Genomic DNA, 14,394 nt, shown 5'->3' on the forward strand with positions numbered 1-14,394 from the left:
ATCATGACGCAATTCCCATGGAAAAATAAAACATTCACAGGGAAATAAAGTGAGATTGTGTTACATAATTGAACGCTTATTTAAAGAAAAAACTATCAATGAATCTATCAATGACCCATTCACGCAAGAAAAAAATTAAGGCAAATTAAGTGAGATTGTGACATTACTGAAAGCAGCTATGAACTACATATAGTTACACTTAAATTGTTATAAAAAATTATTACGCTCGCCATGCGACGTGTTTTAGTTAACACCACATCAACGGCACGTTTTTGTTTCGCGTCACGTCACCTCGTGTCACGTCATCCGTTTTTCATCTTTTTGAGTTGAGCAGATACACGAAGTGCTCGGGCGTATCTTTTCTCTCAAATTTTATCCGCTGCTCAAAAATAACGCTATACGTGCTGACAGAAAAGTAAACATATTCAAAAAACAAATTCACTTAATGCTTAAAAGGATCAAAAATAATACACTGACCGGTAAATATTTTGGTTGTGAAAACTGAATAATAGCGCTACGACGCCTGAGAGCACGAGTCATCAATGACGCAACTCACGTGGAAAAATAAAGCAAAGTGAGATTGCTTTACTTTATTGGACACTTATTTAGAATAAAATGCGGAGGTCGGCACTTCATTCATCGAATTACCATGAGGTTGCTCGAAGAGCCTTTGATTTAATTCAATGATAAAATAGCCTGCATGCAGACGACTCTTACTTTTTCGCCTTTACAAGGAAAGTCGTGAATTAGAAGCCAAGGCAATTGGAGACGTCTGCGGGCAGGCTTTGAAAAGAGAGTCACAGGAACCCGCAAGTGACTTGAGTTATTCACTGCGGGATGGTATTTGGAAAGCCCGAAATAAAACAATTTAATTAATTGCTTAAATTAATTGCTAAATTATTTTTTAAGGTGAGAGAACCAAAAGAATGAAAATGCAGTTAATAAATTATTAAATTACACTAACAATTGAACTAATTAAAAGAATATGAACCAGTCTGTTTTGTTTAACGCGAATTAATGAATTTTAAAATCTTCTAGTCGAGTCGTGATTCATACTAAATGGTCCCTCAACATTTGCTACAATCCCGCAACGAAAGCCGAAAGTGTTCGGAACGTGAGCGCCGCGCGTGATGAGATGTCAGATGTTCTTTTGTCGCCGTGGTAACATGGTCCAGATGAAATCGATCGCGTCCGCTTTCAGAAAGATCATATTGCGAAGCATATCCTGCAGACGCAGACGAATCGTTCTCTTTCTGGAGCTGTTTTTTACACGCCGCAGGGAACATATATTACAAACTGCTCTACGTGTGGAAATTCGCGAAAAGTGGCAGCATTTCCGTGTCTGCTGAGTCACCAATTGTGCAAGTACTAGTAAATAGAACTCTTGTAAACTTGAAAGAGGAAAACATCGTCTGAAGGTGAGTGGTGGATTTCAATGCATCTCAATTGCGTGTGGTTATTTTCCACCCATTGATGTGGAGTCGGTTTCATTAACAGCAATGATATTAAATACACTTGAAACAGAAACTGATTTTAAGGCAGAAGGCGGCGTTAACTTGTTTTTACCCTCGCACGGAATTACGACCATTAACTTGCCTGTTTGAGCTATGAATCTTGCCACAAACACTGAACACTGTGATTTTAAATAAATTTCATGCATTGGGTACTCGAAAATATTTAAAGTTGATAATGCTGATAATGAAACATTTGTTGTGGCACCGATGCAAATCAATTTGTATCAACTATTATCAATAAATTATTCAGTAATTTATGCTTCGATTCTGTTATTATCCCTGTGTTATCCAGTGGAAAGTGAAGCGTGCGTTCCAGATCGTATCCATTACAAGTCTTTTGAACGGGCAGTCTTGTTCTCAGCGCTTCGTCACTTGCTCTGTATGTAATGTACTCGCTTTCTTTCCCACGATAAGCAAACTAAGGTCGACATGCAAATAGGTAAGAACATGGCTGTGAGAGGAAGCAAAACCTTCCGCACTGACAAAGGAAGAGAAAGCAAGGTCGCTTCCTTCCACGTGATATAAATTTGAGTTCTGTTTGACGGCTGTTGTCGTGTTGACAAGAAAGATTCAAGAAAAGATCGAAACTGAAACGTGAGGTTGTTTTGAAAGGTCGTGCACTAAAAGATTAGATTCTCACACGAGGAACCGCTTTGCCAGGCCATACCTCCATTATCGACTAGTTGTGACTATTAAATGAGTTGTTTTACGACTACCTTCTAGGGAAGTCTAGGTAGTTTTAGAATGACATATGGAAAATAAACTGAAGCCGGAAGTGGTCAATTAATGTGAATAGATGCATTGTTACATTGTCCGCGTTTGCCTGATCGTCTCAAAACATAAAAAAAAAATAAAAGCTATCAGCAGTGAACCGACAGACGGAAAATGGAAATCCTGCTGTCTTCATGCTGTGTCTAGGGCAGAAGAAATTAAATGGCGTGGGAATTATAGCATTTTCGAAGCATTTTGCCCCCCACGTGTGTGTCACGGAATCGTCACGCTGATGTAACGAACACAACCGTCACGTGTTTTTGCGCAAAGTTAAAGTAAGGACAGCGGAATAAACGCCCCTTTTCCGCGTGCAGCAAATAGAGTAGGCGACAGCTGCGCACAGGCTATTTTAGAACGAACAAGTCGAAAAGGCATTATTAAAAAAGAGAGGTGAGTTGTACACATTATAAAATTTGAGCTTTCGATTAGTTAGCTAGCCTGCGTTGCAGCCGCACGTGTCACAAAAACCTCGGTATACTTTACCGGGGTTTAGTTCGTCTACAACGCAGGCTACAGTTAGCTCACTTGAAACAGAGACTGGTCTGGTGGCTGATAAACAGTAAGCAGCTTTATCTTGTTTTCAGTGATTCTGTCCTCAAAATTACGCGATGACTTGACAGGAAAACCAAAAAGAATATGAAATAACCAGGGTTCGTGATCGATGGGTGTCCCAAGCAAGGAATCGATAAATTATCTAAAACGGCAAACTTCGGATTTTACATTTTATTGAGTATCGCAATTGGCAATAAACAAGAACCTGAATATAAACATTTAGGCAACCAATTCATAGCCATTATTTCTACTTAGTACTATCTGAATTGAGAAAGGTGTGCGTCAATTCTCAAGTAAGCGAGAAAGCCGGAAAAGTTTCACTTTCACTGCCAACTGAAGCGAAATGGCTTGATTTGTTTTCTCAAAATAAATTCTGATAGGGCATTGGTAATAAACAGAAAGTGAAATAATCCTCTTTCAATTGTTACAGTCAAACCGGATGTTCTTTGAAGTACAAAGTTTGCTATAAATTTCTCGCAATCTGTTGATCAAGAACCGTCAAGCATAGGGCTATTATTTTGACACATACACGAAAAATTAAAACCGGAACTTGTTAAACATCAAACGGAACTTGGCAACTTATTCAAGCCAATTTGAATTGAAAGTTGTAAGTCATCCAAGCGAAGTCCCAATCCTTCGTGGAACATTGAGCCGCAAAATTGCAAACTTGCACTCATTTAGACGAACTGATCCGATTTGACTGGAAATCGCAAAACTAAGAACAGTTACTACATGTACATAATTACAGCTGCCCCGCTTGCTTTGATTTTTTTTTTTTTGCGTTCTAGTTTCACTGTTTTTGTGAAATTTATTTTCTGTGTTTCCTGTTCGGCCCCAGTGACCTGCTTTCTTGAAATGGAACTCAAAGAATAGTTTTGTAGTAGACAGCGAGTTTGGGAGTTGACAGAGCACGAGAAAAGAGAAAACGTCGGTCCAGCTTCATATTAAAATGTACTTTCGATTTCTTAAGTGTATAAACTAAATCTTTTTAAAGCTTTTAGTCACATGATGAATAATATTTTAATTCTCCGCTGGAATAAGGCTAATATTCAAAAATAAAATCTCTGACGATCTTGTGGGTGTTCTTACACTATCCTTTGACGAATCTCGTGGCTGTTCAAACCCTTTCACTTGTACCAGAGACTAGCATAATCCGTACCTGGTCGAATTACCACAGCAGCTTTGCGTATCAGTGCATAAAGACGGAAAAGCGGATTTAAAACCGTTTCACGTGGTCAACTGTCCACTTTCGTGAGTGTCAACGCCCCATAGAAATATTCTGTGTTGTAGATTTCTCGAGATTTCCTCACCATATTTGAATAAGCGACACCTTTTTGCGGGTTTCACATGTGGTTTCTAGCGTTAGGTCTCGCCTGAAACGTTTGCAGGGAAACTATCGATTTTGCGATATATTTCCAAGTTTGCCATTCCTAATTTAATTCCTTTTTAATGTTCCTTCAGTCGTAGCCATCCATGTTTATTTTCGCTTTATTATTACTTCGGATTTTCAACGACAGAAAACTATCAGATAAAATTACTATCGTGACATGGCTCAGGTATGGCTCCTCAGTGAAAGGGACACTGTCACGAGTTTCACTCAAAAATTATTCAAGAGCCTAAAGACGTATGGAGACCTATAAATAACTAGTGGTCCAGTTTTGTTAAAAATTCCTATGCCAGTGTACTGAAGCTATAAACAATGCAAGTGATATTATTGGGATGCCATTAGGAACGTTAGATCTCAACTTTAAAAAGTTAGGTTGACTTTTTCAAGTTCTGCCCTTGGGACCTGGAAAAAAACCCAGCTAAAAACTAATAATTTGCTCCCCTCTTCCTTCAACAACAATTTTCTTAATATCTTCATCTTAGTTGATGTTTTGGGCGCATTTCGTGTAAGAGCGAGAGTACTTTTCCATTTTTATTTTTTTTTTTTTAAAATTATAAAAATCCCTTTGACCGCCCCCCTTTTATTTTTGTCTCGTGTAGTCATACCCCTACACTGCCACACTTGTTAGATATGTTTGCACTGCCTCGTTCTTGGATTTCCCGACTAAACGTCAAATTTACTCACCTTAGAATCTTGCGGTTTATAAGTTACTGATTTAATAGTGAATGGCTTGAACCCAGAAGTAATAGGTTTATTTCCTTTGAGTAAAAGTACTTATGCGATTTACGTTGTAAATGACTGACAATAGCCAGCTTTGCATGACCCAGTCTAGAACTACTTTTTTTGACTCCATTGTCTTTTCCATTCCACCATAACAAAGGTTAAACAGTTAAAAAAAAGAAGACTGAGGACCAAGCTTTCTCACGTGGGAACGACAACGACAGGAGGGGCACACCAAAGTTTTGCAGTATCGTAAAATAAAACGGGAGTGTGGAATCGTTAAAGAGGAATTTTGCGGAGGAGTGCAAAGTAAAAAACCACATTAAAAACAGTTAAGAGCACACTTAGGAACAAGGAACCCTTGACGAAAAAGAAGGCAATTTAGAATTTTACGCGTAAAGGTGACAGAGATGGGGCAGCTCGTGACTATCTTGCTAAGACTGTTACTAGGAAAAAACGACACAGAGAACGTAACCTTAAAGAATCGAGTTAAAAGTCTGCGGGACGAGTTAAGCACAGCAAAGCAGCAAAAGGAAGATTACCAAAGGCAACTGACTGATCTACAAAGACGAAACGTTACAGAAAATGCAACTTCAAAGAGACAGTTAAGAAAGGAGCGAGAACGAGTGATTGACCTGGAAAGACTGTTAAGCGTGACAAAGCCGCAGCTGGAACAGAACCAAACAGAATTGACTGATCTGCAAAGACAACTGAAAGCGAAAGACCTGCAAGTTACTGACCTCGAAGGACAATTGAGTAAATTGCAAGACCAATTACCACAAAACAGCACAAAAGTGGTAATGGTGGAGCAGCAGTTAAGAGTAGCACTTCAACGAGTGGTAGACAAGCAAAACCAACTGACCGATTTGCAAGAGCAATTACGAAGGAAAAACAGAGCTAAAGCAATCTTAAAAGAGCAGTTAGGAGAGGACAAACAACGCCTTATTAGCCTGCAAAAGGAGTTAAGTTCAACAACGCAAGACCTGGAAGAGTATCAAAGACAATTGATTGATGCGCAGAGACAACTTATAGCGAAAGACCAACAAGCAGCTGATCTGCAAGAGCATGTAGCTGCTAGAGACCAACAAGTTACTGTTTTGCAAGGACATGTGACAGCGAGGGACCAGATACTGACCGATCTCCAGAGACAAGTGACAGCAAGAGACGAACGAATATCTGATCTGAAAGGACAGGTAGCAGTAAAAGAGCAACAGGTTACTGGTTTCCAAAGACAAGTGAATGCGAGAGAACATCAAGTTGCTGATCTGCAACGACAAGTAACAACGAGAGACAAGAAAGTCACTGACCTGCAACGACAAAAAGCAGCGAAAGACCAGCAAGTCACTGACCTGCAAGAACAAGTGACGGCAAGTGGCCAAAGAGTGACTGACTTGCAAAGACAACTAATAGCGAGAGACCAGCAAGTTTCTAATCTAGACGGACAAGTAACAGAGAAGGACCAAAGAGCTACTGATTTGCAAAGGCAACTGACAGCAATGGACCAGCAGGTGATCGATCTACAACGAGAACTGGCAGCAAGTAAAGAACAAGTACAACTGGAAGCGAGCAACCAAGAAGTTTCTGATCTACAAAAACAACTAACAGAGGAAGACCAAGCAACTGATCTTCAACGACAACTGACAATGGTAGGCCAACAGGTAACTGATCAGCAAAGGCAACTGCCGGCGGGAGGCGAAGAAGGTCACTGGTCTGCGAAGACAACTGATAGCTGGGGAAGACCAACAAATAACTCATCTGCAAGGACAGCTCCCAGGGGGAGACCAACAAGTAAATGATCTCCAACGGCAACTGACAACGGTAGGCCAACAACGTACTGATCTTCAGGAACAAGTTACTGAGGAAGAGCAACAAGTTATTGATCTGCAAGGGCAGCTTGGTGTGGAAACAAGAGAAGAACAACGTACTGATCACCAAAGACATGTGACAGCTGAAGATGAACCCCTTACTTACCTGCCAGGAGAACTGACAGAAGGAAGCCAACAAGTAGCCGAAGATCAAGGTCAGCTGACAGCAACACATCAACAAATTATTGATCTGCAAGGGCATCTGGGTATGGAAGCAAGAGAAGAACAACGCACAGACTTGGAAAGACAGACGACAGCTGAAGATCAACCCCTTACTGACCTTCCGGCGGAACTGACAGAAGGAAGCCAACAAGGTACCGAACATCAAGATCAGCTGACAGCAACACATCAACAGCTGGGTATGGAAGCAAGAGGACAACAACGTACTGATCTGCAAAGACAGGTCACAGCTGGCCAAGACCAACCCATTACTGACCTGCCAGAAGAACTGTCAGGAAGCCACCAAGTAACCGAACATCAAGGACAGCTGACAGCAATAAATCGACATATTATTGTTCTGCAAGGACAAGTGACACCGAGGGACCGACAAGAAATTGAGCAACAAAGACAACTGACAGATAGCAACAAACAAATAACTAACCTTCAAGTACAAATGGCAGAGGACATCAAACAAGTTACGGATCTGCCAAGACAGTTCACAGCCAGCGACCAACAAGTTGCTGATCTTCGAAGACAACTGGCCAGAAGCAACGAACAAGTCAGTGAACTGCACGAACAGCTGATAGAGAGTAACGAACAGGTAAATGATCTGCAAAGACAACTGACAGCGAAGGACGAACAGGTTACTGATTTGCGACAACAAGTGACAGCGAACGATCTAGAGGTTGCTGATCTGCAAAGACAGCTGACAGAGAGCGAGGAACAAGTTAGAGATTTGCGAGAACAACTTGCAGAGAGTGATGAACAGTTTGCTGATTTGCAAGGACAACTGGCAGAGAGCAATGAACAAGTTACTGATCTGCAAGGACAACTCACAGAGAGCAACAGACAAGTCACTAATCTGCGACAACAACTGATACAAAGCAACGAACAGATGGGTGATCTGCAAGCACAAGTGGCAGGGCATGACGATCAAGTTACTGATCTGCAAGTAGAACTGACAGCGAGCAACAGACAAGTCAGTGATCTTCGACAACAACTGACAGAGAGCAACGAACAATTTTCTGATCTGCGAGAACAAGTGACAGCAGGCTACCAACATATTACTGATCTGCAACGACAACTGACAGAGAAAAACCAAGAAGTTACTGATCTCCATGGACAACTGGCAGAAAGAGACCAACAAGTTTTCAATCTTCAAAGGCAAGTGACTGAAAAATACCAACAAGTTACTGATGTACAAGGGCAACTAACGGCGAGGGACCGACTAGTAACTCATCTACAAGGAGAAGTGACGGCGAGATACGAGCAAGTTACTCATCTTCATGGGCAGTTGACTGCAAGGTACCAACAAGTAACTGATCTACATGGGCAACTGACCGAGAGATACCAACAAGTGACTAATTTACAAAGACAACTGCCAGCAAGATACCAAGAAGCAGTTGATCTACAAGGGCAGCAACGGACAACAACAGACGAGCAAGTTACGGATGTACAGGAACAACCGACAGAGATAGCGCAACAAATTAATGATCTGGAAAGGCAACTGACAGTGAGAGATCAACGAGTGACTGATCTGGAAAGACAGGTGACAGTGAGAGATGAACGAGTTATTGATTTGCAAAGACAAGTTTCAGAAAGAGACCACCAAGTCACCGATCAACAAGGACAAGTGAGAGCAAGAGAGGAACAAATAACGGATCTGCAGAGACAAGTGACACAAAGAGAGCAACAAGTCACTGATCTTCAAGAACAAGTAAGAACGAGAGACGAACAAATAACGGATCTTCAAGGGCAACTGACAGCGAGAGATGGTGTGGGCACGGTAAACGAGGAAGAAATTGGACAAGACCTAACTCATTCTGATGAGAATAGGAATGAAGTTCAACGAGACTGGGCAATAAACCGAAATGAAGTAACTCTCATGGCAGATAATGTCCTTGGGGCAGGTGCATGGGGAAAAGTTGTTCGAGGGAAATTTCGCCGCAGTGATGTTGCTGTAAAACAAATCTATGACATCCTTCTGTCCCCTTACATCAGGACAAGTTTTGAGCGAGAAGCGGGCATTGCCTCAAGATGTCGCCATCCTTGCTTGTTGCAATTTATTGGAGCAACTAACGATGATGAAGGGCTATTGCTAGTGACGGAACTCATGGATCGTAGCTTGAGATCACTGTATGAGGAACGATCACTCACAGAAGGAGAAATTACCGTTATTGCGATGGATGTAGCTCAAGCACTAAACTACCTACACCAAAAGAAACCCGATCCCATCATCCACCGCGATATAAGTAGTGCTAATGTACTGCTACGGCGACAAGGTGAGCAATGGAGAGGCAAAGTGTCGGATTATGGCACTGCTAATGTTGTCCGTCAGTGCAGCAGTGACGATCCTGGAGCTGTGATTTACTGCGCACCTGAGGCCATTAGTGGAGCCCAAGATCAAATCATCAGTTGTAAGGTTAGCTTGGCCAAATCACTTAGATCGATTCTACAACAAAAAGTAAAATGAGAGATGGTTTGGAATTGGGAAAAAGTTACTCTTCTTTAGGTGCGAGGGAACATATGGCTCGGAAGCAAAAAGTGCAAAATCGTTGCTGTGAAAAAAAAAAGCGGTTTGATCTCTGCGTGAAATATCGTAATTATTACCCCTTCCAAAACGTTTTTCGCTGCGTGTAATGTGGGAAATAGCGCGTTATATGGTATAACCTGGCTGTGGTTTAACCTGGTTTGGTGACTCATTGACTTCGCTTTTATGGGTAGGGTGATGGGTGGAAGGAGCTAATTATTGGACTAATAGCTATACCATTTGACCTTAACCTCGAATGTCCTATTGTGTTTTCTGCATGTTGCAATTTAGTGTAGTCTTAACTCTACTGCGTTCTAGCCTGGTTTGTAGTTAATAGAACCAGCCAGAAATGAACTTCTAATACAACTGAAATTGTAATTCCTGGCGTTGATTAAGATTAATACTTTCACATTGTCATACACCATTTTAACAAGTGAAACGTTTTGTTGTTTGTCAGGTTGATGTTTTCAGTTTTGGTGTTCTCCTCTGTGAGATGTGCATTCAAGAATTACCAGATCCCCAACGGCGTGAGATGCAAATATCACGTATAAACCAGCGTCTGTTTAAAGAGATCGTTGAACGCTGTGTGCAGATGGAGCCTGGAACGAGACCAAATATGGAAGAGATTATTGATGAACTTGAGTAGTTTGTACGTAGTTCCTAGCACTGAAATATTTTAGTGTGCGGTTAATTAACAATTATTCACCGAAGTTGAGGTGATTGGTGGTGGATATAACTATCCACCACTTTCACCAACACTGTATTTAATATTTTTTTTATTATATACCAAATATTTTTAATAATAGCGGACAAAAAATTTTTTTTTTTAAAAAAACGCCCCGCGCTTTTTTTTTTTTTTTTCCTCGTGGTTAATATTTTTTTTTTATCCCCCCCGGTTCACCAACCCCGGCGACAAAAATATTATTTCTGGTGTAGTACGTTTAAACTTTTTAGCGGGGTCTCATGTGGTAGTTACTACGAAGAAGAAAAACATGAAAAGATTTTGCCGTGGTGTCTTAGGCTGGAGTTAACTCGTGAATATAATTGATATCGAGTTTATATAAAGAAAAATGGGTGGGATATTCATGTTAATTGTACGAGGAAACATCAAATAATGACACCGCGGTTTTAGATTGTTAAAAAAACTTTAAGTTGTTTCATCATTACTAGGCGATGTCTTCCGACTACTAAAAGCCGACCGACAGTGATTCAAACTTTTTAAATAATTTCAGAACATTTTCAGAGTACGAAAGGCTTCAGAAGATTTCCATGGAAGATCCAAAGATGCTTGAACTTCATGCAACCAAGCACTTTCCAGCCATTTGATGTCTATATTCTTCTTGTATAGAGTACTGAGCGTTAGTTTTTTTTTATCTTATGCATTAAACGCTTAAAAACCTTTTTTTCAAAAAGCCAACATAAGCTAAAATTCGTGAAATTCTTAATGTTCTGGTCGAGTAGTCTTGTAGTATCAGTTGGGCCTTTTTTGATGCGTTTTCGCAACGATAGACATTAGTTAATAGGTAAAGACTGAGTTGAATAATTATATTGGTTTACATTTGGATCTATTAAGACAGTTGCGTATCACAATTAAATGTAATTTATTATAGAGCATTCCTTTTTGTAGGTGAGGGTGTATAATAGTTTTTTAATAAGATAAAAAGCAATAGCATTTATTGAGTTATTAATGTTTTGTTACTCAGTATAAGGTCAGGAAAAACAACACATATTAGTTTTGTTTACTTTGTTTGATTGTTTGAAGTTCAAATCATAGTTAATAGAGGGAAATGATTATGAAGCCTGACAATTGGCAAAGTTCCTTGTTGTATATTTTTGGTCGCTATATTAGGATTCACCCTGCACAAAATCTGGAAAAATACAGTAGGTGGTTACGTGTGTTCATGCAACTAACCAATAAAACCATTGCGATTACGGAATTTATGCATAGTGTATGAGCGCAAAACAAAAATCCGCACGGTCATGGACCGTCCAACATAAATCTTGACCGATTTGTTTGCTCCGTTGATGTTTGCCGGGCTTGCTAACCATTTCTCTCTATTTACTAAGTTCAAATTAATACTTGATTTTGCTGCTGTAGCTGTAACTTAACAATGACCTCTGGAAAAGTAACATCTTGCGATGTATGTAACGGACTTCACTTTCAGCAAACTAGTCAGAGCAAATATATTACTTCTCTGAGATTATGTTAGAAAAAATTATCTAAATAAATCACGGTTGGACCAATGTCTAGCTTATTTTCGCTTTGATCTATCGCCATGGTGTAAAATGTAGAAGGACGCGTCATTTAGAGATTTAGTAAAACGTTTTTGATTATCTAATTAGCAGCCGTAAGCCGTACTCACTCAATCCTCTTCGTGCCCTTGGGCACATAAGGCCGAGCCGTAAACCGTAATTACCATATAAATAATAACTGAAATGAAAACTATTCTTACTAATTGGTGCTACCACCTTCAAATTTATCTCCATAATTTATTTATTTGATGTGAAGTGTCTTTAGTCTTGAATAATTTAACTCCTTTCCTCTAACTGGCTATACAAATCGTCTAAAATTACGAAGGCGAAGAACTTCTGCTGATAGACGTACAAGCTTTGTTTACTAAGAGCGTGCAAGACAGAGCGAGACAAAGAAAGTTTGTCTTAGTTGGCATGACAGTTTGGCCATATTAAAATTAAATGTCTGCTTTTATCAGGGTGGTAAAGGGGTTAGGCGTGACGCGTGATTTTATTGTTTTGTTAATCACATGCACAAAGCTAAAGCTGAGACATACTAAGATTAATTGTTACTAAAAATAACTTGTAGCTGCTTGTCAAAGGAGCTTTTTTTCAAATGGCCAGCATTATTTTTTGGCGTGACGTCAATGATCGCTATGGCAACGTGGACCAGGATGATCTTTCATGAAGCGGATCATATTGCGAAGCCTATCCTGCAATCGAAAGACGAATCGTTTTTATGTTCGAGTTGTTGTTTCACGCCGCAGGAAACATTTATCGCAAACTACGAGTGGAATTCAGTCGCGAAAAGTGCTCACTGTGCAAATAACTGGAATTCTTAACTTGAAAGAGACATTTAACGTCTGCAACGAAAAAGGTGAGTGGATTCCAACTGATGATTGCTTCGTGATCCCGAGGTTTGCGATTAAATACTGAAGAAGTGCCGAGGAGCTTGTTAGTTCAGGAAACCCGTAAAAACTACGTTAATATATTAATATATTCAAGTATAGAAACTCGTACACTATTAACAGAAAAGGGTCCATATCTTGCTTCAATCCTCTTACGAAAATGACGCATTGAGAACACGGAAGTAGTAGTGGTAAATACTATGTATCTTGTAAAGTTCTCTAAAACAGCTACTGTGCTGGTTGTTGATTTTATGCACTTGGTATTGACATTACTGAAAGTTAAAATTGAAACATTTGTAACAGTTGCGGTAATGATTAGACACTGATGTAATTGTCAGTTTGCAATTTTTTGAACTATTATTTATCCACTGTTCAGTAAATATGTTGTGCTGTAATTGGAAAGCGAACCTTTTAGGTTAATTATTTGCTTGTGATTACGCTACGGTGTCATCTTTCATCCGCGTGTTTGTGTCGCCAAGCGTTAGTTCTTCGCTCAGTGTAATTCTTCGCGAGGTTTGATGGTATCAAACCATTGCAAATCTTGTGACCGATGATGTGAAGAGACTGAAGAATTTGTTAAGTCACACAAGCTTATCTTGAAGTAGAAAAGAACGAAAACAGATATTACAGTTTATCGTCCGAGGGAGCTGAGAGTTCAATCGCTTGAAGCAAGTAAACTAAGCTTAGTGCACAGGTAGCCAAAGCTTAAGATACGACTGAAAATAAATAAAATGATCTGAAATTAAAATTGTTTTTGGTTTTATCAATCTTATGCTACATATTCATGTAAGCTTTGTTCTACGAGTGAAAATTAGCATAATATGCTAATTCTAAAATTGCTCTCAACTATCAAAGCGAAGCGAAAGGTGGCACACTCGCTCCGTCAGAAGGAAAGCATTACCAAGCATTGCTTCTGACCATGTGAGATTTCTTGTTTTTTCATACATAAAGTAATCATCACACTTAACCTTTTTTTAAGTTAAAAAAAAGTTGATACCAAGAAGAATCGAACCCGGGTCGTCGGTTTACCAAGCGGGATTCATCCCCACTATGCCACCGACGACCAGCTGCCAGGACCGTGATTTTTTTGGATAGAAATCCCAACCCCATTATAAGAGCTAACCGCAAGCAATCTAACGTGGTGTAATATGTCATCAGCTGTCTCCACATGGTCTGAAGCAATGCTTCGAAGTGATTTCCCCGTCAGAATGCCGACCCGTATTCATGAAATGAGCTGTAATTCTCAAAACGCCTCAAATTCAAAGGCTTCGAGAGTCACTCTATACATACATACCGAAAACGTACCCAATGTTACATCTTTTCCCCGGTAAAACGACAATATTCCAGTGGTAAACCTCTACGAACCATCCGTGGCCCGAGCGCCGCTGCATTTCAATCATATGCCATTTGGAAACACATAAGCCACTTTCCAGGGGAGGTGTATGGAATTTTGTTTGTTTACACCTCATTCCTGAGCTCTAGCCTGCGAGCAGGCTCTCTATTCGGGGGCGACGTGAATATTGAACTCTTCGAGCGCCGAAGGCGCGATCCCGCGAGTGCCGAAGGCGCGAGTCGGCGAGCGAAGTAATCTCGAGCCCAGAGTGTTCCCCGGCTCCTCGGTCCGTCAGCGGTTGGTCAGCGGTAGGGTCGCCGGGACACACTCTGGGAAACTGAAATGTATTTCTTGTTTTCTATTGGTCATTCACAGAACAATAGAAATCTTCCAGGAAGTCTAAAAATCATCCCCGGAAGTTAA

General features: G+C 40.3%; 2 protein-coding genes across 4 annotated transcripts; both read left to right on the forward strand.

Moving 5' to 3' along the window:
- Positions 1-680: 680 nt before the first annotated feature.
- Positions 681-6,748, forward strand: LOC144651501 (uncharacterized). Of its 3 annotated transcripts, none has more exons than XM_078511457.1 (2): positions 681-1,418; positions 5,105-6,748. In XM_078511457.1, the coding sequence occupies exon 2, from the start codon at positions 5,355-5,357 to the stop codon at positions 6,738-6,740; it is 1,386 nt and encodes a 461-aa protein (XP_078367583.1). In that variant the 5' UTR covers positions 681-1,418; positions 5,105-5,354; the 3' UTR covers positions 6,741-6,748. The 3 variants fall into 3 exon arrangements, with proteins under 3 accessions (XP_078367583.1, XP_078367584.1, XP_078367582.1); XM_078511458.1 differs by lacking the exon at positions 681-1,418 and adding an exon at positions 2,391-2,675; XM_078511456.1 differs by lacking the exon at positions 681-1,418 and adding an exon at positions 4,428-4,711 and having other exon boundaries at positions 4,824-6,748.
- Positions 6,749-7,013: 265 nt separating this feature from the next.
- LOC144651435 (uncharacterized) lies at positions 7,014-10,203 on the forward strand. The gene is made up of 2 exons (XM_078511372.1): positions 7,014-9,390; positions 9,956-10,203. The coding sequence occupies exons 1-2, from the start codon at positions 7,018-7,020 to the stop codon at positions 10,142-10,144; spliced, it is 2,562 nt and encodes an 853-aa protein (XP_078367498.1). The 5' UTR covers positions 7,014-7,017; the 3' UTR covers positions 10,145-10,203.
- The last annotated feature ends 4,191 nt before the right edge of the window (positions 10,204-14,394 follow it).

Source organism: Oculina patagonica, chromosome 4 (assembly GCF_052425735.1).
Source record: "Oculina patagonica isolate OP01 chromosome 4, crgOcupat, whole genome shotgun sequence".
Classification (NCBI taxonomy): Eukaryota; Metazoa; Cnidaria; class Anthozoa; order Scleractinia; family Oculinidae; genus Oculina; species Oculina patagonica.